General features: G+C 50.2%; 2 protein-coding genes across 3 annotated transcripts in view; one reads left to right on the top strand and one right to left on the bottom strand.

Annotated features, from left to right (window-relative positions):
* Nucleotides 1-476: 476 nt before the first annotated feature.
* CYSTM1 (cysteine rich transmembrane module containing 1) lies at nt 477-20965 on the top strand. 2 transcript variants are annotated; one of them, XM_013100909.4, is made up of 3 exons: nt 477-514; nt 4309-4556; nt 20476-20965. In XM_013100909.4, exons 1-3 carry the CDS (start codon nt 492-494, stop codon nt 20580-20582), a joined length of 378 nt encoding a protein of 125 aa, XP_012956363.3. In that variant the 5' UTR covers nt 477-491; the 3' UTR covers nt 20583-20965. The 2 variants fall into 2 exon arrangements, with proteins under 2 accessions (XP_012956363.3, XP_071879343.1); XM_072023242.1 differs by lacking the exon at nt 477-514 and adding an exon at nt 3544-3572.
* Nucleotides 20966-22008: 1043 nt separating this feature from the next.
* PFDN1 (prefoldin subunit 1) overlaps nt 22009-27611 on the bottom strand; it is a 31437-nt gene continuing 25834 nt past the window's right edge. Inside the window, exon 4 of the mRNA XM_027468158.3 lies at nt 22009-22228. Coding sequence (XP_027323959.1) covers nt 22145-22228 — 84 coding nt within the window. The 3' untranslated portion in view covers nt 22009-22144. The remainder of the gene's footprint in view (nt 22229-27611) is intronic.

The following is a 27611-nucleotide window of genomic DNA, read 5'->3' as shown; positions in this document are numbered from 1 at the left end:
AGTTTGAAGGTTCAGCCTTTCAGCAGCCCCTAAGGACAGGGATTTCTTTGCAGGTGGGTTAGCAGCTGTGAACACCTATGGTATAAAAATGCAAGTGGTTCTTATGTGTGTAGTGTTTTCAGTTTTTGCGGAGGTAACAAGGTGTTGTCGCTGCCAACAGACATAAATTCATGCTGGTCTTGAGTCAGTTTAAAAAGCTGGAATTGCACTGACTTCAAAAGAGGGATGTGAGGGCCAGTCTTTAAGTTGCCTTTTTGGAGGAGGGAAGAGAATAAAGCCAGGTCTCTTTGGTAGATTGTGAACGCTTCTTACTCGGGAACCCCTCAAGCTAACAGAAGAGCTTTCCTTCCATTGCACTTTCCCGTTTTCTCTTTGTTCTCACTTGTTTTCCTGCATTGTGTTATCTTCAGACCAGAAGTCCTGCGTGTTCTCAGTCTTGTGCTGTGCTGCAGGGCTGCTCTTGTGACGTGGAACGGCAGCCAGATACCTAAATGAGGCTACCACAGAGTACCAGGTTAGGGAAAAATCCTTCCCATTGATTCCTAAACACAGCTGGGATAAAGGTAATTCTTTTTGGATTCATTGCTGGATCTTACGGGATTCATAATCCCACTCAAAAACAGAATGGGAGGGAGCAGCAGGAGTCAAACCTCCCAAGGGGAGGGGGTCACTGCTGGAGTCCCATCACATGGTGTTCTCTGGAAAGGGGTGAAGAGGTGGCAGCTTGTGCACAAGAAGACTTTTCCAGGACTGGTGAAACGAAGGCTGTCTCCAGAGACGTGGGGAAGAAGCTCACAAGTCCCCAGGAGCTGGACTTGATGATCCCTGTGGGTCCCTTATCTGACTCTGCCCTTCTGTTAGGGTAGAGGAAAAATGTTTGCTCAGCAGCATAGAGCAAAAGTTCAGATACCTTCTGGAACTGTAACAGTGTATTAACAAGCTTATTTCTTAGCCAAATCACTCAGTTTTGGTGAGGGGGAAGGGAATAGCAGCGTGTGTTTGAAGAGCATCAGAAAACTAATCAATTTTCTGTTATCCAGCAAAATATAGGGCGTGGTGGTTTTCTAAAGAGCTTTGTCTACAGGGTGCTTGTTGGGAAAGCCACAAGCATGCCGCGTGATGCAAGCTTGTAGGAGTAAGTGTGGGTTACAGCTCCTGTGGAATTAGGACAGGGTAAGAACCCACAGTAAAGCCTGATGATGCCCTTGACTAGGAGCTCAGGTATGTCTCTGAAAAGTATCTATTCAGTGAGTTAAGGCCCTGCTTTGCAAACACATACCTTGGTTTGTAAATAAGGCTGGTAAGTGTATAAAATAATGCATGAGTTCATAAGGGTTGGGAAGACATAAATGTTGTCATGCTGTTCAAAAAGGGCAGCTAGAGAAGAGTGTATGCATGGCAGTAATTGATCCTGGAAATGGGGACAAGGCAAACATGTTCCAGGAAATGTTTCTTGGGACAAAGCCCATTGCAGGAAGGCTGACCTTTACAGCTCAGAGAGTGGGTGGAAGCTGTGCTTAGGACCTCTGGAGTGTTCCACAACCACCTTCTAGGCTTACTGAATGCCTTCGTGAATTTCTCAGGAGTTTTAATCTTCTCATTCAACATAAAAATCTCCAATACAGGTGCTGCTGAAACTGGTCTTGTTGGACGCTCTCTTTCACTTTTGACCTATTCTTGGTTGTGGTACTTTCTGCTCTTTTTTTTTAAGGGGAAAATTAACTTTTGCCCTGGAAGGCTATACCCTTCTTAATCTCATTCTTCTCTGTTTTTCTGTTCTGTTGTGATGATCTGACATCTCTGTGGAAGTGTCTGGCTGGTTCTGGTAGACTGTGTCTGGTTTTCTTGCCAGTCCCTCTGCGTTAGGAGGCAGAAGCTCCATTCCCTTCCTGCCCATCTTTGAAAACCGAGTTTTGCCGTGGCTCACACAAAGCTGTTCTTACCAGTGTTCCTTGTCTATGATGCCACCGTTCCCTTTTTACACAGGCCATTGCCAGACTCCTCTCTAGTTTCTTAAGCTCTTTGGCAGAGCTGCTGATGTGCAGCTTTATTCATTCACCACGGCTGCCTGTTTTAGCCAGGCTCTTTACCATATCCTTTGGGTGGAATGTAAGTGGTACCAGGCACAGCCTTGTACGGGTGATGCCCATCCAACATCTTTCACAGAGGTGTTAGTGTGTGGCCTGCGTGGTCTGGCACTTGAGCCAGCTCTCCGAAAGTTTTTTGGGGTACAAGACTGGTGCTCGTGAGGAATCCAGGCAGCTCTGGGGTAATGGACAGGTCCCCTGCTTCGGTACTGAAGGCAGTGCATGTATGTAGTCACACGCATTCACTTGTTCTTCCCCAGGAACTTGTGTCTGGCCAGTATTTTGGGCTGAGTTTCTGGGTTAGGTGAACGTTAGTGATCCATCAGGTCCCTGTTCTCTGCTTTGGTGCATCTGGGTAAGTTGAAGGGCTTGCTGCCTGCTCTGCCAGCTCTTCGAAGGGCGAGCTTCCCTGCTGCTGACTTGGTGGAGGTGCTGCAGTGCACCATGAGGGCTAACAAGCCTGAAGCTGAACTTCTGCTGTGCTTGATCACTTTAAAATAAGTGGTGAAGTGGTCTGGCTGGCCTGGCAGTGGGAAAAAAAAAATCCTGTAATCACTGGCGCTGGTAAAACAGTTAAAACTCTTCTAAAAGGCATTAAAAATGCCTATTGGAAAGGTAACAGCAGTGCATGAACAATTAACTGGAACAGCCTGGCTTGCACAGCAAGAAGAGGACAGTGCTGTGTGAGGAGGACACAGCGTGGTACCCACAGGGTGAGCAGCATGCAGGCAGGAGTGGCTGGTAAATAAGCAGAGAGCCTCTGCAGCCTCCCTGGGGAAGGACAGGCAGCTCTTTCTGAGGTGATGAAACAGCGAGCTGCAAACAAACAACATTCAGGTCGGTGTGCAGCCAGGGACTGCAGCAGCTAAACATAGCCCCAAGTCCTGACTCGGATGGCTTCTGCCTGGAGGGTGACTGCTTTGGGCTCGCTATAGGGTTACAAAGGTGAAATTCTTTAGCCTACGTCATGCCAGAGCTCAGGCTGGATGTGCTCATGGTCTCCTCTGGCCTCAAAATCTGCACATTTCCAAGAACTGCTGCAGAATATTGGCTGTTGAGGAAAATCTGTCCCAGCTGCAGTGGGCCATCGAGTGTCTGAAGTGGGTCCTGCTGGCTGCTCATCAGCCTCTCCTCTGTAACAGCAGCTCTGAGCCTTAGCAAAGGCAAGTCATGCTGCTGGTATTTCTCCTGAACCTCCTGGTATGGGGAAAGAGGTATGTGCCACAGGGAAATGGTGACCCTTCTCCACCATATTTTGGTGGAAGAAAATAGCAGGGTGCAGCTGCTTAAAACAGGACGGCTCCTGGATGCGTGGCGTTAGGGATGTTTCTGTTTCTCAGACAGAGAGAAGCTTCAGAAACCCCGTGTAAGGAATGTCTTGCTCAGTCACGCTGCTTGGAGGTGAATTAAAGTTGCGTCACTGTGGTGACAGTCCTGTTTTCTGATGGCTGTTGCATGAGTAATGCATTGGATGGAGACTTCGAGGTCATAAAACCTGAAGTGTCTTTAATGTTGTTTGTTTTGTTGTTTTGTTTGTTTGTTTGTTTTTTAGCAAGACTGAGCCCAAGGTTCTGATTGCTTTTGGCTGCTTAATGGTTCAGGCACATATTACTGGAAGAATAGGTGATGTGCTGAGTTACAGTTTCATCAGGAAATTATTCCTACACAGCCTTGCTCCAAAGTGAGGGTCTAGATGCTTGTAACAATTAGCAGAAGCGTAATGTTGTTCTACTCCAGAACAAAGCACGCTTCAGCTGAGGATGTGTGTTTGCTCCTTCTGTCATTAAGGCTATCAAGTACGTGTCTTGGATAGGCTGCTTTTCTGCATGTTTTCCCTCTTTAATATTGACAGAAAAAGGAAGTAATCACTTTTAAAGCTCACTTAAAAGCAATTTAGTCATGAGTAGAAGCAGAAATCATTTTCTTTGCAGTAGCAAGACTGTTAAATATCTTACAGTGAGTAGCGAATGCATGATTGGAAATGAGCAAGTCGCTCTCCTTGCTCTCCTGTGCTAAACTTGTCACTTAAAAGAAGTCACTTCTGCTCAGGCTCTGCCCTGGGATGGAGTTAAAAATATCCTCGCTGCTGGTCAAGGCACTTTCAGGTCTGGTTGTGTCAAATTCCAGCCCCCTGGAAAGCAGTCTGAAATGGGATTGATATGCTTGTGGATGAAGCAAGTTGAAAACAAACCAACTCTTGTTTGTGTTTGTTCTTCTGCAGGAAAGATTCCGCATCCAAAATGAACTACGAAAATCCTCCACCCTACTCTGGCCCGGGACCGACTGCCCCTTACCCACCCTACGTACAACAACCAGGTGGTCCTCCTGGCCCCTACCCTGGCTATCCTCCCGGACCCCCAGGGCCGTATCAGCCAGGTCAGCCGGGTTATCAAGGTTATCCGCAGTACGGATGGCAAAATGCACCTCCACCTCCAGGACCAGTGTACGCAGAGGGGCCTAAAAACACAGGTACATCGAGCAGCAGTGGCACAAAGCAATCGTAACCTTTTCTGTCTTACAAATGCGTGAGTGCACGTTGACCTTGAAGTAATGTGGTTATCGGGTTCTGGCGTTAACAGAGCTGGGGGAGGTGGAGGCCTGTTTGAGGTAGGTGTTCTGATTATAGCGTGTTTTCCTGCCTGATTTTGCTGTTTCGTGCCTCTGATAGTTCTCTGGCCCTTCAGAGGTACTGCTGAAGGTCCTTGATGCTGATCTCTGAAAGGAATCTGTACACTGAGGTTGTTACACACGCTTGTTGCTGGCTTTAGGTTTCCCACAGCTCTCGTTCTGCCTGTGTCGTGACTGATAAAAGCTTATCTGAAAGCTGCATAGCTGAAACAGTTAAAACTCAAACGTGTGGTTCTTACACAGTTAATCTGCATCAATTTTCTTGAGCCTGTGAGTAGCTGTCCAAGTGATGTTGTAGTGCAGTTGGAATGATTCCTGAGCTTTTGTGTGTTCTCCTGAAGCTGTTATTGTGTGGGGGTGCTCTCGTGGGGCACACTGCAGAGCGGGGACTGTTGAGTCTGAAGAAGCGACGGCTCGGGCAGGATCTTATCAATGCCTATAAATACCTGAAGGCAGGGTACAAAGAAGATGGAGCCAGAAGAAGAACATGGTCCTATTCAGAAGAACATGGTCCTGGGCAGCCTGTGCTAGCTGTCCAGAAGTCCCTTCCTACCTCAACAACTCTGGGATTCTGGCAAGGCTGGGTCTGGTCCCTGCCTTTTCCACACTGAGAAGAGAAGTGTTTAGTGTGTTCTGTTTGTTAACTTTGTTTTGCTGGTGAGGACGTATAGCTAGAGACCAAGTTTATTCTCCTCAGTGTTTCATTTGGCTTTGGTTTTAAAATCTCTGCTTATGCACTGTGGAGTGTGTACTCCTCATCAGCATGGGTACTCTTGCTGCTCTACCAACTCCTGTGCATTGTTTTGAGCTTCCTCAGTGATGATAACCTCCCCGTAACCATAACCTTTCAGTGAGGTTGTGGAGTCTCCTTCTCTGGAGATATTAAAGGCCCATCTGGATGCCTACCTGGGCAGCCTGCTCTAGGGAACCTGCTTGGGCAGGGGGACTGGACCTGATGACCTCCTGAGGTCCCTTCCAACCCCTACAATTCTGTGATAATTATACTAATTCCTTTGCTGCTATGTGAAGCTGTCCTTAGCTGTTGCTTATTGAAATCATTCTCCATATACCATCCTAAGCCTCTGGGACATGTGCTAGTAGGTAGAGCCTTCTCAGGATTGGGGTCCATATGCTTTTGCTGCATTTTTTTGAGATAACTGCCTTCTCAGCCCCTCTGTTTTACCACTTTGTGTTGCTCTGACTCAGCAGTGCACCATGATGAAGATAGGTTCAAGGCCCTCATTTTATGGGAAACTGGAACTTGAGACAGTTCCTGGTAGGAACTATTCACTGTGGTGAATCCAAAGGAAAGTTGACACACATGGCTGGACAGGCTGATCTGTGGAAGGATATTTTTCAAGAACTTGTTTTTCCAGTGTCCTTGGTTAAAATGGTGGGTTTGGATTCAACTGCTAAAGCCAGTGTACATAAAAGTATCTCTGGGGACTTTAACTGATGTGAGATGTCAGGGAACTTCTGGTGTGGGTATGGCCAGAGAACCCAAATATAAGAAGTGAACAATTGGTTTCAGTGATGATAACAGAAGTATACACGTGCTGTGTGCTCAGCTTCCTCTGTGAAAGGGGAAAACCTCAAGGGTCAGCCTTTCAGGAAGAGGAGGCAGCAGCACAGAGATGCTTCCTACTGCTGCTACCACATGTACTCAATGTGTAACCAGGGTTTTTCTTGAGAAATACACGTTGTTCTGAAGTGGCTAATAGGCATGTATTCTCAGGGAGAAAAATTCCCAGCCTCCTATGTAGAACACTTCCTTTACTTGGTGCAAGTGTCAGTTTGCTGCTGTAGCCATAAAAAGGAATGCCCTAGCAGAGGCAGAAGGAAGAGGTCCTGCACCTTCGGACAGTCTGACATTGAGCCAGATCTGCTGCCTTGGATGCTGAAAGGATCCCGTGTCAGACTTGATCAGGAAACTGCACTGGACACCCTTGTGCTCAGATCAGGTTTCTCTTCCACTCACAAACCTGTGACCAGATGGAGAACAGGCGGGGAGATTGGAGGGGACAGATGTCTTTCACTGACCAGGCTTGTGCTGCAAAAGGCACGGTTTTGCATCAAACTGAAGCTAACACAACTCTTCATCTGCAGAAACAGCTCCTTCACCCCACAAACCAGTAATCTTCCGGGAAGTCACGCTTCTGAATTGGCTTCCTGTAGCCACGTGGGCTCTGAACTCAACCTGGGAGTCAGTGACTTGCATTGCTCTCACAAGTAAATGTGATCACAGAACGGCTGAGGTTAGCAGAGGCCTCTGACAGTCATCCCTTCCAACCCCTGTGTCATGGTTTTACGTGGGATAGAGTTAATTTTATTTGTGGAAGCTCATATGCTGCTGTGTTTATGGTTTATGATGAAAACAGTGTTGATAACACACCAATGTTCTAGTTGTTGCAGAGCAGTGCTTACACAGAGCCAAGGACTTTGCAGCTTCTTGTCGTGCCCTGCCAGCAAGGAGGCTGGGGGTGCACAAGAAGCTGGGAGGGGACAAATCCAGGACAGCTGACCCCAACTGGCCAAGGGGCTATCACATACCGTGTGGCATCATGTTGAACAATAAAAGCAGGAGAGAAAGAAGAAGGGTGGGGAAAACATTTGGAGTGCTGGCACTTACCGCGTGTAACAGTTTCTTGGGAAGACAAGCCCTGTTTTCTTGGTAGTGGCTAAATGCTTACCTGCTGATGGGAAGTAGCAAATTAATTCCTTGTTTTGCTTTTCTTATGTGTGCAGCTTTTGCTTTACCCAGTAAACTGCTCATGTCTCAGCCCATGAGATACAGGGGGAGAGTGCCTCAGTGGCTGTGTGGTGCTCAGCAGCCTGCCAGGGTTAAACCACAACGAGCCTGCTCAAACAGGGTGTCCCACATAGAGATCCAACGAAGTTGCAATTAAAAGGCTTTATTAATAACAACAAGCTGTGAAGGAATATGGTGGCAATCCTCCATGAAAGCCTTACTGGTGACTTGTGACTGACATCAAACAGAAACAGCTGGAAGGTCAGTACTGCATGGATTTTATATTCAGAGAGTTATTTATGATAATGCTCAGTAGATGTGCAGATGCTGCTGTGTCTCTCATCTGCACTGTGTTAATGCCACATATTATAAGGAAGAAGGAAGGAGCACAAGTCATTTTATATTCCAGAGGTGATATCTGTATTTCAAAAAGGCAGGCTTTGCAGTAACAGAAGTCTGCTATAGTCACTAGAAACGTTTTGCTGTGTTAAGAAACAAAATCAAATCATAGATAAGGTGTCAAGAGCAAGGATGAAACTTTCAAACCAGATGGTACGAGAGTCATTGGGGGCGGGGAGGTTTATGCCCAGTGCATTGATAGGTGTTTGCACACAACTTCTGTGAGTTAAAGAACCCTCTATATTGTATTCTGCTGACAAACTCAGTTCAAATCATATGTGAACAGAGTAATTTACTAGTGGAATTGTGAAAATAAAAGGAGCTGCTAAGTTTGGTACTTCTGAAGAAGTAAACCTGCCTTAAGAAATTCTTTTGGAAAAAGTTCTTTAAGGTTTAACACACTTGAGAAAGAAGCTTCATTAGAGCTTTCCAGTTTCAGGTGCCTATTTTTAACCACTTAGGAGGAAAAACAAACAAAAAACCCACAAACTTAATTCCTTACAGTTCATATCTTTTTTTTTTTTTTTTTTTTTTTTTTTTTTTAAATCAGCATTTTAGCTGCAACCAGAAGCCAGGTATTTCCAGCACTTGGGCCATGTGTGCACTCTTTAGCACTCTGTTTCCCCAAAACATGCAAGAAAACAAAATGCTAGAGTCCAAGTCACAAGTACTACAGGGCTATAGCAGTGCTTTTGGAGGTGCTCTTCAAAATGTCCAACGTGATCAAACGGCTTATCACAGTGTTGCACATTGCTTGGTCTCTGCTTCTTGCGAAGTGATAAGAGATGAAGTATCATTTATTGCTTAAGTCATGCTTGTAACTCTCAGTAGCGTATCGTTCCATGTGCTCCATAAAACAGTAAAAATTTAAATGAAGGGTTACATTTCTCAGTGGAATGTGGTGTTTGCTTATGTGAAAGGATATTTATTAATGTTTGCAAAATGAAGTCAAGTCTATAATTCTGTTTTTCTGCAATAGTTTTTCCTCTTCTCGATTCTCCTTCCATTAAGCATCTATTTTTGCACCTTTGGCCAGTCCATCATGCAGAAACCCGATCTTTGTTCTGTGGACACCTTAACAGAAGTTTTCTGAGATAGCTTTTGATGGGGCTTGGTTTAATGATCACCTACAGGAGTGTCTAATATGTAACTGATATCCCTTTAAAAATAATTTTAAAAATCCCTTGTGCTAATGCTGTATGTCTGTTTCTGTGGCTGAACTTCTAACATCAAAAATTGTCATGTAAATTTAATTAAGATGTTGATGTCTAGCTAGCTGGTCTGGCATGACTTAATGCGGCTCGATGGTCCATGTTTTTCCAAACACAAGTTATCTGGGAAGAGCTACTGTATGGTTGCTTTCCTTTTTTGGTCTTCCAGTTGCTTGCTTAATCTCACGAATTAAGCTATTCCAAGGAATTACATTGGTACTTCCGAACAAATGTGTGTCCACACTGAAAACTAGGAAATTTGCTCTGTGTTAGGATTTATGCCTGGTTACTTTACTGTGTAGGCAAACTGCAAGGGTGGTCTCTTCTGTTGTGAATTATATTTGATGTGCTAATGTGTGGAAGTAATCAATTGTGCATCCCCAGCGGATCCACAGATGGAAATAATTGCTGCTGAGGCACTTTGGCTCTAAATCTGTCATATACATGCAACCAAAATCTGATGTAAAGTTATTTCCATGGTGGCGATATTCTTTCTAATCAGTCTGTGGTCTGTCTGGAACAGTGATGTATCTAGCATCTCCAATTGGTGCTTGAAGAAGAAAACTCATACAACTCACTCTCAGTATTTAGAAAATAAAATAAAAAATCTGTACCTGAGATACAACAGGGAACAGCTTATGCTTAGCGCTGGTTTTCCACCCATGCTCCTGAGAAGCTGACGAACTGCCAGGGTAAGCCTTGTGTCCTTGCAGCTTGCAAGGGCTCATAACTGGCTCTGTTCATAAGAAGTAGACAACTTGACTTTTACCTTTAGAGCTGATAACTTATATGCTGAGCTTGAAGGATGTTATCCCTCTGGATATCTGATCCAGCTTCCTGGCTCTCTAAGCTGACTTCTGTTGATTTCTGTCTGCGTCTTTCTTGCTGTAAAATCTGAAGGCTGCTGTCATGTCTGTCTGCAAGTGTGAGCTCCTGGAGTATAGGAGATTTACCCTTTGACATCTCTAAGTGCTTTCAGTAGCTAAAGAGACCTCACCTGCACCAGAACAAAGCTGGGAGGGATGCAGCAGCAGGACAACTGTGTCTGCATGGAGCTCGGCACAAGGAGCCAGGCCTTTTTCAGCAGCAGAATGCGTGCTTAGGAGAAATTCCCTAAAATATCTTCCTTCCCCACCAGTATTTTTTGTTACAGAATTAATGCCATGTGTCCTGGCATAAGGAAACTAAAATACCTGCTGACTGGTCATCAGGTACTTCCTTGTCACCATAAAATAGAGGTGAAATGTAACGCTGCTATTGATAACGCACTGTGAGAAGTGGAGTGGGCCAAAGTACGAGTGACATTCTTCACATGTAATTTCAAAAAAACTATTTGTTAGCAGTTTGCACAGCTTTGATTTTTTTTTTTTCCCACTGATACGTAACATAATAGATAAGGCTGTGTGATAAAGGGAGCCAGGCTCTGTGAGCAGCCGTTCCAGCTGACGGCAAACAGCTCGGCTTTGCATTTGACCTACTGCGTGCAGGGGTGGAAATCTGAGTTCTGCGAGTTGACCACTGGTAGCACAGCTTGCTGTGATAAGAGCAGTAGTCACGGTGATGACGCCAGCCTCCGAATGTTTGGCCAGCTGCAAGAATAAACAGGTCACCCTGCTACAGAGACGCTGCCTCCTGCTAGAGGCGTGGATTTTTACTCTTCGTGGCTCTCGCTGTGGAGAGGAGGGGATTGTGATCGCTCTTGTTAGACTTTTAGGTGCCTTTCGGTGATTTCCCCTTTGTTTCTCAAACTGAGTTCAGCCTTCCACAGTAGTTTACTTGGAAGGCAACACATAGCAATTCCCTCAGGCTTTCTCTCTTTCTGTCCCTGGCTCATGCCTGCTGGCCCCACAAACAGCGAGGGCTGCTTGCTGGCAGACAACACTGTCCTGGCGCTGATGTTCGAGGTGTTCTTACCTGCTTTTCAATCCTAAGAAGGTAATCCTAGAAAAATTCAATGCAAAGAAAGGGATTTCCAAATTCAGGTCCTTTTTCTGAAGACATACTTCATAAAAACTGGCTGAACCCTGGAGAGTCTGGCCTGTAGCTGACTGGATTGAAAGGCTGCAGGTCTGGGCAGCCTCTGTTAGCTGGGCACCTGCCCTGGGCATGCAGCAGGTGGTGTAGGGCAAGGAGCTGCACAGCCCGTGGTGCTCCAGCCCTGAAGGGACTGCTCAGGGGCATTCTTGTCACCTTGAGCAACTGTTCATTGTGACATGTTCAGTTTGCTTTAAAACTGGACTTTTTCCTCCTGTCTGTCACCCAAAACACTCTTTTAAAAACCTTGTAAGACCAAGTTTGTGCTGCATAAAATCCTCCAAGGCAGGACATGTTTAAATGTGGAACGAAGGATGATTTTCACTTAAAAGCCTGGCTGAAGCTGGCGAGTGTGCTGTTCTTGTTTTTGCAGTTGACTCGGTGGAAAATTGATCCTTGCTTTATGACTAAATTAGGATTTTCTTGGGAAAACAAATGTTAGAGGAAGTTCTCAAGTTCTGTAGGTCTGGGAGATGTCCCTGCATCAGTGTCTGTTGCAGTGTGGAAGAAAATTGAAGGATCTGAAGCCTTGAACTTCTGTACCCTTGAACTGTGGGGAAGCTGGCTTCTCATGTGACACTGTCTCCTGAATGCTTTCTAACCCATGTGCCAGGGTCCCTGGTGCTTCAGAGATCCGGTTGGTACCTGCTTTACCCCAAAAGAGTGCAAGTACCTGCTACATAAGGTATGCTCTCCTCCTAAGAAGTGCCTGTAGCCCTTCTCCTCAGAGATGTTGAGCTCTTCCCGAGCACATCTGCACTCCATAAATGCTGGTTAGTGTCATTTCCACAGGCTTCCTGTGTTGTCTCAGTCTCTGAATGACAACTCCACGTGAGCCCTGTGTGTTCAGGTGAGGAAGCTCTCCTCTTCCCCATCCCAGAGCTCAGCTGCAAGAAAATCTGCAGGGCTTGTGGCCAGATGCACCCTGTGCTCTGCACATACAGTCTGAGAGGAAGAAACTTCACCCCTGTGCTAACTGCAGCCAATGCAGCACTGAAAGTGCTTGCTTGGCGTGCCTCTGTGGTCACTTCCCTGAAATGTGTTGCCTCTTCAGCTCCCTGAAAACTGAAACAGCTCTCCAGGGTGACCACAAGGGCTGCTTGGATTTGTGGGAACCGAAAGTTCCCACAAAAACTGGTCAGCGATGCTGGTGTGGGCAACTGCAGGCAGTGCCTTCTGCTTGGGTGGTGTAGGGGACGTGCTCACTGCCTGTTGTCTTGCACAATGCTTGATTTTTGGCTAAGGTAGCTCTGGGAGTAAAGCTGTTCATGTTTATAGCTGGGGTTCATCAAACTGAATGTTCTGCAACTTCGTAGGTTTTTTTTTTTTTTTTTGCTTGGAATTCACTGTTGTATTTCCACCTGGCTCTGACAGGTACCTGTTTTATGAGTCCGCCAAGGCTTTTCCCAAAATTTGAATACAGTATAGGTAGAATATTTGTACTGCGAAAACCTCTGGTCTCAGAGCTAGAGGACTGGGGAATATAATTTTACGGGTATGAAGCTGCTAAGATGTGTCCATAGAGAGAAGGAAGTTTTTCTTGCCAAGGGAGCTGCTAGGTGCATCTGTGCCCTAGTTCTGCCCAGGAGGTTTTGTGGCCGTGGAAGGAGGCGCGGTGTGGAGAAGAGCCCTGTTGGCAGCTGATGTGGAAGTTTTAGCTGAAGTACACGTTCCCCAGTAGTGCAGCCCCTTTTTTTCCATGCTTGCTGCTAGCACGGATGTACTCCTGGGAAAGCAACACGGTCTGGTTGTGGTAGCAAAGCCTCTATCACTGTACAAGCCTTGTAGACCCGCTAAAACACCGGGCTAAGTCTAAGGTCATGGTTTTAGTTTATACCAAACCGTGTGAAAAGTAATGCTCATGCCTTTTGCTCATAGAGCTAATGATTAACGTGCCACAGAACGGCTCGGGTGGAAGGGACCTCAAAGATCATCTGGTTCCAACCCCCCTCCGTAGGCAGGGATGCCACCCACTAGCTCAATGAGGTGTGAACAGAACCAAAATATGTGTGCTTAAGATAAAGCAGAATGTATGTGAAATAACAAAGTGTTGTAGTATTTGTTTTAAAAACAAGGTGGGAGTTACTTGCACTGGGTCGTGCAGACCGTGTGGTTACAGGGAGTGCTGCCATATTCACAGCAAGCGTGATTCATTGTGAGCTGCGGTCTTTAAAGTTGATTAGAAGATGGGTGGGTCTGCTGAGGTTATTCCTTGTTCCATCCTATTTTAGAAAAAAGCAATGAAAGTGGCAAAATGTGAGCCTTTGACAAGCAAAGCCAGCTTGAATGCTTCTGAGAATAATCACCCGTATTTCTGTTCTCCATCAGATCACCAGTCCCGGAGTGCTAACGGGTTTCTGCTTGTAGCAGGAGAGGCTTTGGCACGTCATGGGAGATCTGTGGAGTTTCTGACCTTGGACAAAAAAAGAGGCACAAAGGAGGTAGTGCAGTCCCCAGTAAGGTGTGCTTCAGCGAGCTGGCTTCTGTTTGGAGCCGTTCAGGTTTCTGACATAAAGCATATAAAAACAGCCGTTTCCTTGATGGACGACAACAACAACAACAAAAAATCCAAAATATGTCAAAGTCATTGCAGCAGACAAACAGATCTCTGTTAATGGAAGACAGGAGGAGGAGTACTGGGAAACTGCTGGATAAAGCGAGCTGGGGAGATGTTGGCTGACATCACAAACATGCTCAGCTAAATTTACTGATTGTCAGTGGTTTGGGTAAGGCGCTTAGGGGTTTATTATGCTACATCTTAACCCTGTTTACAGAGGATCTTCTGCTTTTGAAGCAGCACTAATGCATAGACTAGAAAGAGGCAGTAAGGGTGCTGTAAGACACCCTGTGGCTTCCTTGGGTTGGTCACTGGGTTTCTATTAGTGCTGTGAGGCTGATGTTCAGCTCTTAGTGTCCAAAATAAAACAATTGCTGTAGGATGTTTCTAGCTTAATGAGAGCTCGGCTGTTTATCTAGCCTTCCTTCGAACTGTTTTTTACTCTGTGCACTTTGATAGCTGCAAGTGAATGGTCACCCAGCCCTCACCTGGTCTGCTCCTACCCTCTCCTGTGTAAGCTGCACACCCAACGGGCTGATGAGAGAAGCTTTTCAGCATTAATTCTGTATAGCTGTAGTTAAAGTTTCCCTGGCATGCATGTCTGATGAATTGTCTCCACGCTTTCTGAAACACTTCAGAAATCTTCAAAGTGATCATTAAATTCAAAGTATAAAGGAGAGGAGGTCGTTTCTACTTAGGATGTCGCCCTGGTGCTGTCAAAGTCTGAAAACCTTCGCTGGTCGTTGTATTTCCTCCCCAGCCAGGTTCCTGCTTTGTCTGAAGCAGTGTTTGGAGCTGGTCCCTGTGAGCTGGTGGTGGCAGAGCAGAGCTGCCCTGCTGAGACTGAGCATTTCAGCGAGCGTTTCATAACAGTACTTGATGCGTACTTCAGAAATGCTTTGTCAGTATGTCCTCATCGCCTAGCTGTAGTTTAAAAAATTTAATGGATTAATCATAAATACTTTAGGCAAACTCTTCTTGTACGCCTGCAGTCATAGACAGGTTACCAGAAATTGCACAGGGCATCGTGCTTCAGCTCTGCTTTAAGGTGTGGGTGGTTACACAGCGCGGTCTTCCAGCAGATCATGTAGCTAAACTTGATTTTACTGATCTTTGAGATATCAGGAAACCCACAAAACCCTTTATTGGTTTGTGTGGTAAAATGGAAGACTTATTAGTCCTGCAAGGGTGTTGCATGCGTGTTAGCTTATCATTTGACAGCTCGTGCCTTTTGCATGCTTTCTACCATTGCTCTCTGGTAGCTTCTTGCTGAGCTACCCCAGCACGGCAGGCAGTGGGCTGGGAGCTCCCCCCAGCACGGTGCTTTGGCTGTTCCTGAAGACACAGCTTTCTTCATTCCCAAACTGTGTTACCTGCTCTTCCTGCTTTCTTCTTGGGCAGTTAGCAAGTGTGTACAGACTAAGCGACCCCTAACTTCAGGTAGCAGCTCTGGAGGCTGAAATCAGCATCTTTAAACCGGGAAAGCAGCATCCGTCCCTGCGCTGGGACCACAGGCAGCTGGAAGAGGTGGAGGGCCACTTCCCTGCTCCCCCAAGTGGACGGTGCTGTATCTGGGCATGAGAAGCTGGGAATCCTCCCACTGCTCCAGCAAAGATCGGGTTCTCAGCTGCTTGTCCTCCAGCAGCCAGCTGAGGAGATGTGAGGCAATGCCATTGAAGCAATGTAACCTCCCAGTGTCCACTGACCGGATTTGGGAGCGTCACACGCTGCAGAGGAATTTCTGGGGCACAGGAGGGTGCCGGAGTTCTCCTGGGTCTTGCTCAGGCTGAAGCTGCGAGGACTTTGCTCTGTAGCAAGTTTAGGTTCTTGCTGTTGTTTTCAGAGGACAGAGCCAGCCTCCATGTCACCAGGAATCCCAGGGCTTCCCTGCATGTTCTCCCAGACCCTTTACAAACCTGGATGTCTTTGGGCACTGTGGTCCTGAATTTGGGGTGTGGCAGCACCCTGTCAGCAGCAACCCTGATGTCCATGGCTCTGAAATGGGACAGCTTGGACTGCACCTAGCAGCCAGTTAGAAACCAGTGCGGCTACAGGCTGCAAGCACAGTGACTACTTCAGAAGTTTCCTGAGCAGCCACGGAGAAAACGCCCTCACCTGCTTGCCTGAGGGGTGGCAGGAGCTGCTGGGCATCCTTTCCCATCTGACTGTGGGCAGGAGGTGATGGGGGGGTTCCCCTTAACAGCCAGGAGCTGCTGCCCTTCACATGTGCCCTTCAGCAGGCAGTGTGCACCGCTGGAAAAAACACAGCCTCTTTTTGTACAGGGCTCTTGGATCAATTGATAAGTGTTTGGTCTTCATTCATTGTCACAGAACCCTTCTCAGAGGAAACAAAGGCACCAGAGAGTTAGCTGCTTGTTCAGGCCTCCTGGATTTGCCAGGAAAAGAAGCCCGAAGGCTTTTCCCGGCCTGAAACACAACTGCCTCCTTCAGTCCGTGCAAGCTGGATTTGTTCTGTGTGGCCCTGCCCGCTGCCCTCCTTCCTGCAGAACGAAGCCGCGTGGCCGGGTCTGTGCAGGGGCATTGTGTGGGGCAAGGGCTCGCTCCTCCTCGCAGCTCAGCTCGGTGTTAGGCCAGGCAGAAAGGCAGGAGCTGAGTCAGTGCCGGGCACTGCTGCGGGGGCGAGGGGCGTAAGGAGATCAGTGCCTGGCTGTGCAGCTTCTCCCAGCACTGCCGGCAAGGTAAGGCTGCACGGGCAGCTCTGTACAGCCCCCACCTCTTCTGCAAAGCAGTGCCCAGCTCCTCCATTTCCCACAGCTGAGCAGTGCTGCCGTGCTCTGCTGCTCCGGGAGCCTGCTTGGCCCCTGGGTTACAGCTTGCACGGCACAGGGGTGTACAGGGATACAGGGCTTCACATCTGGGAGCGTGAAGGTCTTCCAAACTTACATCTGAGTGCAAGTTTGTGGCTGCCAGCTGGCTGCAGGCAGGTGGAAGGGAAGGGCCTGGCAGGTCCTGTCTGCTTTGGGATGCGTTACCCACCTTTGGGTGGGATGAGGCTGTGGTCCAGCCTTTCAAAGCCGTGGAAGAGGATCCCTGGAGGAGGCTGGGGTGCTGGGCTGGAAAGTCATTCACCTGGTTATGCCCTCCCTGCCAGCACAGTGGGGCTCTCCGCCAGGGGAGCACTGCCCTGGTCCGTGTGCGGCTCCTGGTGGCTCCTGGTTTCCTTCTGCCTCACACCGAGGGACAGGAGGTGCGTGCCTGACAGGGAGTTGGGAAGCCTGGGAGAGAAGAGCAGAATGGGCAGCGGTGCTGTGCTGGAGACATCTGGGGTTCCTCTGGAACTGGGCTGTGCCTGCACTGCAGGAGTTGCCTCCTCTTTGTTACTCCAGCTGGCAGGAGGGAGGCTCCCTGAGGCCAGGGATGCAGGCTCTAGCTGAGGGTTCGTATTTTGGAGTTTTTACTGGGCTCTGTCACTCTGCACGCCACCTGTGAAGTGTGATGACAGAAGGATTTTAGTACAGTGTAAGCATGAGCCAGATCATCCTCCACCCGTTGCTGTTGAGAGAACTGAGGCAGTGAAGGAGGAGGAATGCTTTTTTTCTGAGCATGAAGACTGCCAGGAGAACCAGGCTGACAACAGGAGCCTTCTCCTGCCCAAACCTCTTGTCAACACCACACGTTCAGCTCCTCGAAGCAACAGCTATCTGCCTGGGTCAGACTCTTCTGTTTCTCATGTAGACAATAACAAATGGACCCAAGAAAGCTCTGAGGAAGGTCATGTGCCCTCCTTCAAATTGTGCTGCAGTTCCAGATGTGATAGCCAAGCTCAGAGAGGAGGAACCAAAAGGAAACTGTTCATCTGCCCTGACCTGGCTTTGGAGGCTGGCAGAGACACACCGGACTCGTGTTTGAGGTGCTGCTGGCAGAGCCGCATCCACACCAAGGGCTGTACTAGGTACAGGAAGATCTCTGCCATCCAGTCCCACCTGGCTGCAGGGCATCAGCCATGAGCCACGGTCCCTGCTGTATTTCATGCAGCTGGTACGCGTGGCAAAACCCAACAACCTGCTGGTTAGCCCTCAAGGGGTAGAGCTTCAATGAGTTCTGTCCGTGGGGTCACTGGGTCCACGAGCACTGAGAGATGTAATCCACGCATCAACCCCGCAGCAGGTAGGATATCTAAGGGCTGCTATCTTCTAGCTTGGTAAAATCTGGCTGTGCTGTGGGTGCTGAGCAGGCAGAGCCAGAAGAAGAGTGCCCAGTTGGTGTGCAAGGTGAACAAAGCTCCTCGAAGCCACTCAGCACCTGGTGGTGCCCTGGCATGTGAGAGGGACAGCGGTGGAGTAAGGACTCATCACTGCCCTGACTTCTCAGGGAGGAGGCAGCCACGTGCCAGACTGTTGGGGAGCAGCTGCTTATTAAAGCAAGCTTGGTGCTCACAGCCTAAACAAACAACAAGCAGACAAATTGCAAATGTACTTCTAGTTACGGAAGCTGGCATCTCCCTAAAAACTGCCCTGGGTGTCGGTCCAGCCTTTCCTCCCTGCAGCCTGGGCAGACCTGAGAGCAGGAAGGTTCTTGTTACCTTCGTTGTGCTGAAACTGTAATTCTTCTTGTGCATGAAAGTGAGCCAGCAGCAAGGAACCCACCTGTGCTTCTTCAAATCATTCTGTTCCAATCCTGGAGCTCTTGGGACAGGTGTTTTTTAGTGTTTCTCTCTCATATGCAAGTACACTGAAGCATGAGGTATGGGGAAGAAGCAAGATGAGTTGGACGTGCATGTGCAGTTGCAGGGCTGTGATCTTGTTGTGATACAGCGATTCAACTCTGGACAGCTCCATCCCACTGCACCACTCCCTCAGCCTCCCTCAAAAGGACAAAATATGATGGGGAGGAAAAAAAAGACTCATGATTTGGGATAAGGACAGGGAGATCGCTCACCAATTGCAGACATGGTCAAACCAGGCTCAGTAAACTAAAGTAATTTATGGCTTATTGGTAACAGATGAGGGCAGTGAGAACTAAAAGCAAACTGAAATCACCAAGAGCCAACTGAGTGTTTATGGTTTAGGGTTAAAGGGAAGATGGGGATAGGTGGCAGGATAGTGGGTGTTTGCTCCAGGCCACCTGACCACATAAACCAGGCACATGGGGCCCTCTATTGACAGGTAGCAGTAGTGTCACACTTGCAAGCCCTCATCCTCACGGGGCCGTAAACCACCCTGGCATCTGCTAGAAGGACAGCACGGCGGGGCATAAGCACTGCAGGAGGTGTCTGGAGATTGGTGCTGAACACAGACTCTTCCAAGTGACAGAGGAGCCAGCAAGAGGAGCTCTGTTCCATCTCATGCTCAACAAAGAACTTGTTGGGTATCTGGAGATCAAAGGCAGCCTTGGACTCAATGATCTGCATAGCTGGCTTCCAGCTTAGGATATTATGAGATTCTTGGATGCAGTGACCATGAGGTAGTGGAGTTCAAGATCCTAAAGGTAGGATATAGGGTATACAGTGAGCTCACAACGCCTCTTGGTGTCCAGATAGCAGGCAAGCAATGTGCTGCAGCCTCCAGGGACAGACTTCCCAGCTCATTCTGTCCCCAGGAAATCCTGGCAGGAGACTGCTGGGATGCTGGCATTTCTCCTCTGGTTTTCCCTCTTTTTCTGGGGACCGGCTCCTCCTGGAGCACCACATCTGACATCTGATGGCAACTGCAGCAGCGTGTCCATGGCCGTGCTCCGTGTCAGTGATGTGATGTTGTCCAGCTCCTCAGTTCTTTCTGTACCGGGACTCCAAGAAGTGGTGGACCTGAGCCCCCACTGGAGCACAGTTTGCTCTTCCTTAACACCATAAGCAGATGCCATTTGGTCCTCTCCATCACCGCAGACACTGTTCTGGTGGTGGCATTCAGCAGCCACTGATGTTCACAACCCCAGGCACCAGGACATGCTGGGGGCACCCAGCCGGAGAGCAGCCTGGCAGAAAAGGCCCTGGGGGTCCTGGTGGACACCAAGTTGAACACGAGTCAGCAATGTGTCCTTGCTGCAGAGAGATCAAAGTGTTCTGGGCTGCATTAAGGCCAAGTGTTGGCTGAAGGTCGAGGAAGGTGATCCTTCCCTTCTGCTCAGCACTGGCGAGGCCACTCCTGGAGTGCTGGGTCCAGTTCTGGGCTCCCCAGGACATGAGGGACATGGAGCTACTGGAGAGAGGCCAACCAAGGGCCGTGAAGGTGACGAAGGGAGAAAAGCCCAAACTACCCAGGCAGTGGGACAGCACACCCAGCACCAAAGCCTTACAGAGCAAAAGAAATCAGGGAGGCCGCAGGAAAGTGCAAGGAGAAGGGAGTGAAAGAGAGAAACTGCAGTGTGCTGACAGCAGCCTCCTCCTCCCAGTCCTCCTGCACCCACCAGTGGCCAGGGACCTGGGTGACATTGAGGCTGGGAGAGGAAGGGAGGAAAGGTGTTGTGTTAATGTTTGTCTGTCTCACTACCCACGTTTATTTTAACTGATGATAAATTAAATGATTTTTTTCTTAAGTTAAGCCTGTTCTGCCCCAATGGTGTATGGTAAGCAATCACCCCGTCGTTATTGTGAGTGGGGCTCTGTGGGTTGCTGCTGCTGTTGGGATGAAACCACGGCTGGAGGCTCTGTCAGACCCATCATGGGAGCTCCGCACGTGCCCTGCACGCACTCACCTGAGCATCAGTGGAGGCACCCGTCAAGGATCAGCTCCCTGCTGCAGTCCTTGGGGGATGCGTAACTGCCCCTTCGGCCTCGGGCAGGCATGGGCAACCCACCAGAAATGCCGGGGAGCCGACGGGCCCCTGACTGACCGAGCTCTCTTGTCCCTGCAGTGTACGTCGTGGAGGAGCGGCGAAGGGACGACTCAGGCGAGAGCGCCTGCCTGACGGCGTGCTGGACCGCGCTCTGCTGCTGCTGCCTCTGGGACATGCTGACCTGACTCTGCCGAAGCCACCTCTCGTACCTCTTACTGAGTGCTATGCAGTCTCCCCACTCCTCTCCCGACTCCTTTCTGTTACTGTAATCAACGCTCTGCTTTGCACAGCCAAGAGTTCCTGTCTGTCAGTCCTAGCGCCTTGTTGGGGTGGGGGGTGCACTCCTTATTTTAGTAAAGGGAAATCCCTTTTTAACATTTCTAAGACTTTTGTTGTAACTTTGAAGAATGTGCTCGTGGTGTATTTCAGCCAAAGGCATTCTGATGAAATGTATATTTATCAGTTGAAATTTTCCTAGTCCTAGAAATGAAGATATATGCAACAATTAAAGCCAACAGTTGATTTTCTTTGCTAGGTCACGATTGTTTCAATAAATCTGTCCTGTAGAGAGTGTGCTTCCCCCATCACTGTCTGTTCTCAGCCTCCTGCCTGCACTGACTGCGGTGCAGCAGTGATGGACCTGGCTTCAAGCAGTTAGGAGGCCTGATCCCACTTGGGTGTTTCCAGCATCATGCTGTAGAGCATCAGCTTGGTAAGGGTAAAGAGATGGGTGACAGTAAATAAAGCCATGGATTAATTTAGTGCTGAAGAGCTGCCTGAGGCAATGGGGTGGGAATCAGGCATGTGGTGCAGAAGTGAGGGCTTCACCAGGGCCCCAGCAAGCCTGGGCAGAGCCTTCCCCAGTGCCAGGCTAGGCCAGCACTGGGCTTGGGCACGAGGGTGAAGCTCAGCCCCAGCTCTGTGCGAGGCCACCCTTGCCACTGGGCTCCCCTGCCCAAACCCAGCCTGCTCCGTGCCCAGGCCCAGCAGATGGACACATGGAGCAGGGCAGACATCACGCACTCACCTCCTGGACTTCTGCTTAGGGCTGTAGGGCTTGGCAGAGCCATCCTGCCCACCAGCAAGCAGCAGCACCATGTTCATTGGGCCCAGCTCCACACGGGCCCAGTGGCAGGCAGGAACCGAAGCAAGGTCCAAGCACCTTGTCTGGGCCCTCCTCCAGGGCTGCTCCTGTGAAACTGCAGCCCCAGCATCCAGGTGTGACACCCAGTGACGTGCATCACAGCTCAGACTACGGAGTCGCTTGCTTGAGGGAGGAACATGTCATAGGATGCAGGGACAAAAGTCATTCAGGCTGGCCCAGGACTTGCTATGGGAGGTTTAGGGGGCAGCAACCAAAAGGCAGCGGTGGAGGTGATTTGGAGCAGCTCCTGACAGCCTGATCCTGCCAGCCGGCTCCAGCACAGGTCAGGAGCTTGACTGCAGCCACACGATGCGAGGGGTGCCCAGAGCCAGCAGCACCCCGTGTCTGTCGGGGTGCGAGGAAAGCAGGATTCCCCGGGGACACCCACCCCGAGCCCTATTACCACCTACTGTAAACTCCAGCAGGGGAGGCAGCAGCTGCGCAACACAGAGGCAGAGAGAAGGAGCTAACACAGGCTGTGGGGTAGAGTTTATTAACACTGCCAAGTAGCAGCCGTCACGTAGACCCGCAGTGGTGAGCGGCACCGGCGGAGCTGCCCAGCATCACCCAGAGGGTGCCGCAGGCCTGTCGGGAACCACGCAGCTACTGCGCCCTCCGGGCCATCAGCATCTCTCTGATGTTATCTTCTGCTTCCTTCACGCTTCGTTCCAGGTACGACTTCTTCTGCTGCAAGGCAGAAACCCAGAGGGGAGTTAATGTCCAGCCTGGCACCAGCAGCACAGGGAAGCGATCAGGGCAGAGCCCCCAGCAGCCTGCTGAGGGCGCACACAACACGGCGTGCTGCCCCGAAAGCGAGAGCCGTTTTCATTTCCAGAGGCATCCTGGAAGTGTTAATATTGAATCTCTCTTGCCTGGGCAATGTTTACACAGAGTTTGAATTCTGCTCCCTCTGAGACCTCCTCCTCAGAGCTGTGGGATTATTTCAACAGCAGAGCTGCACAAAGTGTCTGACATCAAATGTAGCAGCGAAGAAACGGAAATCACACCCCGTAAAGTTTGGAGCCCAGAGATAAATTAATATGCTGGAGCCTGCTTATGCTATCAGCAACCCGCACCAGAACCCTTTCACACTCAGGTTAAAAAAGGCTCTTTTTTCCCAGCTGGGTGTTTTCAGAAACCAGACCCTCTTTTCTATCTGCCGCATGTTCAGAAATTCCCTGCCATCATCACAAAATGTGTTTCTTTAATCATCTTTAATTAGTCCAGGCTTGGCAGGGAAGCAGACCAAAGCTGTGCATCCCAAGATAGGAATTCACCATGCAGCATTTTTTCCTGCTCGTCTGGGTTCTCCTAGGTGACTGGAAAAATCTGCAACTGGCTCCCTTGACTATTTTCTCTGGGTTTCCAAACAACAGACACAACAGTCTCCCACGGATGCCAGGCCCTCAGAAAGAAGCCCTGTCCATGTGCTGCCGGACTTTGCTGCTGTGTGCCAGGAAATCGCCACTCCAGTGCTTGCTGATGGGCTGGGGGAAGCCCGGGGCAGGCTCCCCGGTGGCGGGCTCATGGAGGGGTCACCCAGCAGCTTTTGGGCTGCACAACCACCTGCCGAGGCTCACACAGGGCTCCGCAGCCTGTAGCTGCCTGCAAACAGGGCGTGCAGGTGCAGGGCTCGCTGCCCCCATCCTCGCCTCCACAAAGCCCAGCGGGGATCACTGCGATGCGAAGCTCCCAGCACAGCTCTCCCCGGGGTGGTGGCAGCCCCAGCCTAAGCAAATGCTCCTTCACACCTGGTACATCCCCGTCCTGGGGCTGAGCAAGGTGAAAATAACCATGGGCAGGATTATTTTCACATTACAGAGCCTCAGCCTTGAGCATCCTGTCACAGGCTCCACCGAACCACCTCTAAACACGTGCAGAGGAACCCGGTGTGATATGAATGATCCCTCCCAAACCCAACAAAGCTCATCCAAGTGAGGAGAGGAGGGGAAACGGCCTCAAGTTGCACCTGGGAGGTTTGGGTTCAGTATTAGGAGAAACTCCTTTACTCAAAGTGTTTTGTGTCACTGGCAGGGGCCGCTCAGGGAAGCGGTTGAGTCAGCAGCCCTGGAGGTCTTCAAGAAACGTGGAGATGTAGGACTTGGTGGCATGGCTCAGTGGTGGACTTGTCAGTACTGGGTTAAAGGTTGGACCAGATGATCTCAGAGCTCTTTCCCAATCTGAATGATTCTCTGAAAGCCGAGAACAGCTACAGGGGACATGGGAGGTCCTCAGCACTGCCCAGCCATGCATGGGAAACTGCAGAGGGGGAGAACAAAAGGGCTAAAACGCTGCTCCGGGGTGCTCACCCCCAGCCACTGCCTTGCTGAAGCAGACCAGCACTCTGCCACTCAGGGGTGATGTGGAAACGGCACACATTGCCACCAAAAGCACACGCTGAGCAGCACCCTCCCAATGGCTGTGGGCAAAGGGAGGGAGTTGGGTGTGAGCCCCATTTTTGCCAGATTGCAAAAAATGCCAAAGTCAATGCTCCCCTGGCAGCTTCCTGAATGGTTCTTGCACAAACACAGAGCTGGGATGCAGAATGCAGAAGGGAAACCCACAAGCACGTGATAGGGCCCTGCTGCCGTCACTCTGCATCCATCCCCTCACAGCTGACCCTACAGCGACACCTCCGTGCACCTGACAAATTCCCACGCTGCAAGGACACCCCTCCCAGTCCCTTTTCCAACTACTGAAGGACTTTTATTTAAATAGCAAAGGTTGTTAACAAAAGCCAAGGCCATGGCCATGGTTCATCTTTCTTGCCCACAGCCCCCTGACACCCGGGATCCCTGGTGCTTTTCGGAGCTGCTTTTCAGGAAACTGGTGGAGAGGAAGCACCCTGTGGGTTACCACTGCTAATGACTTCCCAGCACGGCGCTGACACCCTGGCAGGGCAGGACTTCTGTGTTCTCCTGCTGCTCCTGGAAGACGTGGATGGATTTCACATCTGGGGAACTGAATGTGAAGGCTGGGAGGGGAGAGAGGTCAGAGAGAAGCTGAATGGGTCTGCGCTGAGAGGAAGCTCCCAGAGTTGCAGCCTCCTGACTCTGCTGGCTATAGGAGGAGAGCAGCTCCAGCACAGCCAATTTCTATGCATTCAAAACATTTTTTTATATTATTCTACAAAACAGACCCTTTATCCACTCCATTCTCCACCTATGCCCACCAGGAAAGAGACATTTGAAGAGATCCCTCTGCTGGCAGCCTGGCTCCTGCAGACAGCCCAGGGCTGGCCACGAGGCAGCATCCGCACACAGACAGGACCTGAGAGGCTTCAAATAATGGTTTGGGGATCCTGACACAGGGGGACTGCAAACATCCACGGCTAGGGAACTGCGCTGGAGAGTCTTTGAGCTCCACCTCCCCATGTACGAGTGGTTTGAGTATCAATCCGGCCCAACACACTGCAGAAGTGCCCATGGGTGCCATGGGGAACGTACACAGACCTACATCACACGCTCCTGTGCTTGTTGTGTTTTGCCCTCACCACTTGTGGGGTGAAATGGGGGAGCAGGGGTGTTAGAGCTACACGGGGCATGGCAAGGGGACACTTTATTGGGTAAGCATCACCTGCAGGCACGGGCTGGGCAGGATTTTGGAAATTTGCATTTTCCCTCAATCCCTCTCCTTGGTTACGCAGTTTCTAGCAGAAAATGATGGGGAAAGAGGATCTGCACCGGTCCTGATGCTTTTACTCCTTTCTCCCAAAAGCAGTCTCCAGGCAGACTCATCCCTTCAGAGGCCATGGCACCAAACCTCTTCGAGCTGGGGCCAGCTGAGAGGGAGCAGCGCAGGGCAAAGCAGAGCAGGCTGAGCAGCCACACCAGGGACAAGGAAACGAGGAGGGAGCTGGGGGAAGAGGGCTGTGGGGAGCACAGGCAGCACCGAACCTGCACCCCCCAGCACAGCCCCTTCCATCCCATCAGTGCTCAGGGAGATCCTGCTGCTGGGGCAGGCAAGGGAAATGCTGCACCCACAGTTCGGAGCCTGAAAACTTTCTGAGCTGTTCTCCAGGCCGGCAGCGTGCAGCGCCAGAGCCAGCACAGCAGCTGGCTCTCACCTGGACCAACGGCCCACGTAAAGGAGGGCGAGGGGCAGACTATCACGGTATTTTCCTATGTGTGTGGCAGGAGCAAGGTGTTCCTTCCTGAGAAGCTGCAGCCCGGTTTCTGCTTAGGTAATCACAGGAGAAAGAGCAGGAACTTACATGCAAAACTCTCCTCGCCACAATTACTGGGGTCTAGACAGGAAACTCGGTGTCTATCTGATCCTCCTTCCCGGGGAGCAGCTCTGTGAGCAAGCCCAGCTGACACATATTCTGCCTCGTCACACCAGCGCTGAGAAAACCAAGTAATGGGTCTGGCAGCGCCGCTCTGAAGTCATCCTTGAGGCTGTTCCAGTCCTGCCAGATCCGCTGGGCTGGCAGTAACTGCTGGCTGCACAAGAAACACCATCTGCAGCCTCCCAAAACCCCACATCCAAGACTCTCCGAACTCGATGCTGACCTGCAGCCCCAAGGCATCTGACCCAAAGCGCTGGGCCAGCCCACGGCTGCGAGGCTGGAGCTCCTCAGGGGATGAGCTGCGTGTATTTTCCTGTGGAGGAGCATTTAGCGCTCCAAGCAGGAATCCGCTGCTGCGTCTGCCAAGGCAAGTGCAGTTAGAAGCACATTTCCAGTGCGATGCCAGAACTGTGCTGCTAATTTGGGTCCCGAACGAAATCAAAGGCTGCTGAGACTCCTTCCCCAGCACATTAACCCCGGTGCTCACCAGTTAGAGCCTGACTTGGCCCCGGCAGCACACTGGCCCCGCATGGTGTATGCACGGAAAGCTGCTGACTTGGGAAGCTTCGGAGCATGCACACTGCAGGTTCAGAGCTCTTATCTGCACCCACACCGTCAGAGCCAGAAACTGCCTCCTAGCACAAGAAGAACACCAGCCTGCCAGCCTACAAGCTCCAGTGCGCCTTTGGCGAGACCAAGTGGTTACCCAAAGCAGAAAGGCACACGGCTGCCTGAGTCATGGAGCCTCAGGGAGGGATTGAGGAAGGAGACTTGCTTTAGAAAGCCAGTAGGTGAAGGTGACACCATTCTGCTCTCAGGAAAGCCTACAGCCACGGCCTGCAAAAACCACCACTGCTCTCTGCAGTGAAGCCGGGCAGTCCAGCGAGGTGCTGGCATCTCACCAGCAGTTACAAGAAAAGCACTAAGGACGAAATACAGGGGGCATGGCAGAAAGATGTGAATTTGCCAGTTCTGGTTCACACCTGTCTTGGGTTTAAGCCAGGTTGGATGGGGCTTTGAGCAACCTGGTCTAGTGGGAGCCAGTTCCAGCCCCCAGACCCCATGGCAGGGGGCTGGAACTGGATGAGCTTTAAGGTCCCTTCCAACCCAAACCATTCTGTGATTCTACATTCACTGAAAAATACACTTCTTGGGTGCTACTGAAGAGGCACAGCTTCTGGAGCCCCCTCTGCCTTGCTGAAGCACGCAGCAAGCCCTCCCCGCTCAGCACGCAACGCACACAGCACCAAAAGCCCCTGGGGTTCCTGCACCCACTATTTGGGGTGACAACCTCTCGACCCCCCTCCTCTGCTGCTTCCCCACCCAGGAAGGGGGCTGCCACCTACCCTGGGACACCTGGCGCAGACACCCTGCTACAGGTTAGCAAGGTCTAGGCTGCATGGGGGCCAGCTGACAGGCTGCTTTCATGCAGAGATGTTCACAAGAAGCCAGAGCAGTTAATGCCTCCAAGCCTGTAGTTTCACAATTTCTTCAAGCCAGCCCTGTAGCCAACAAGAGTTATCTTCCCTCGCCAGGAAGGGCTGCCGTGGCTGGAAGCAAAACAAGTCACAGGCCTGAAAACAAGCCCTGAAGAAATGTCTTCTCTTCAATCTTCTTTCTGGAGCCAGGTTTGCCACGCTAATGGCTACCTGGCGCCCAGACGGAGGGCAGGGAACTACAGCCAAGACTTCTTTGGGCAGCAGAGCAAATCCATCCTGCAGGCCACAGGGTTGAGCTGCCCAACGCCTACGTGTGGCTCAGGAGCCCTGCTAAGGCTTCTCC

This window comes from Anas platyrhynchos, chromosome 14 (assembly GCF_047663525.1).
Source record: "Anas platyrhynchos isolate ZD024472 breed Pekin duck chromosome 14, IASCAAS_PekinDuck_T2T, whole genome shotgun sequence".
NCBI lineage: Eukaryota > Metazoa > Chordata > Aves > Anseriformes > Anatidae > Anas > Anas platyrhynchos.
This window is presented reverse-complemented; position numbering and strand designations above follow the sequence as displayed.

Coding starts and splice junctions, on each gene's coding strand:
- CYSTM1 (XM_013100909.4), top strand. CDS start 492: ATGAGGCTACCACAGAGTACCAG. Junction 515..4,308: donor AGGCTACCACAGAGTACCAG/GTTAGGGAAAAA, acceptor GTTCTTCTGCAG/GAAAGATTCCGCATCCAAAA. Junction 4,557..20,475: donor AGAGGGGCCTAAAAACACAG/GTACATCGAGCA, acceptor TTGTCCCTGCAG/TGTACGTCGTGGAGGAGCGG.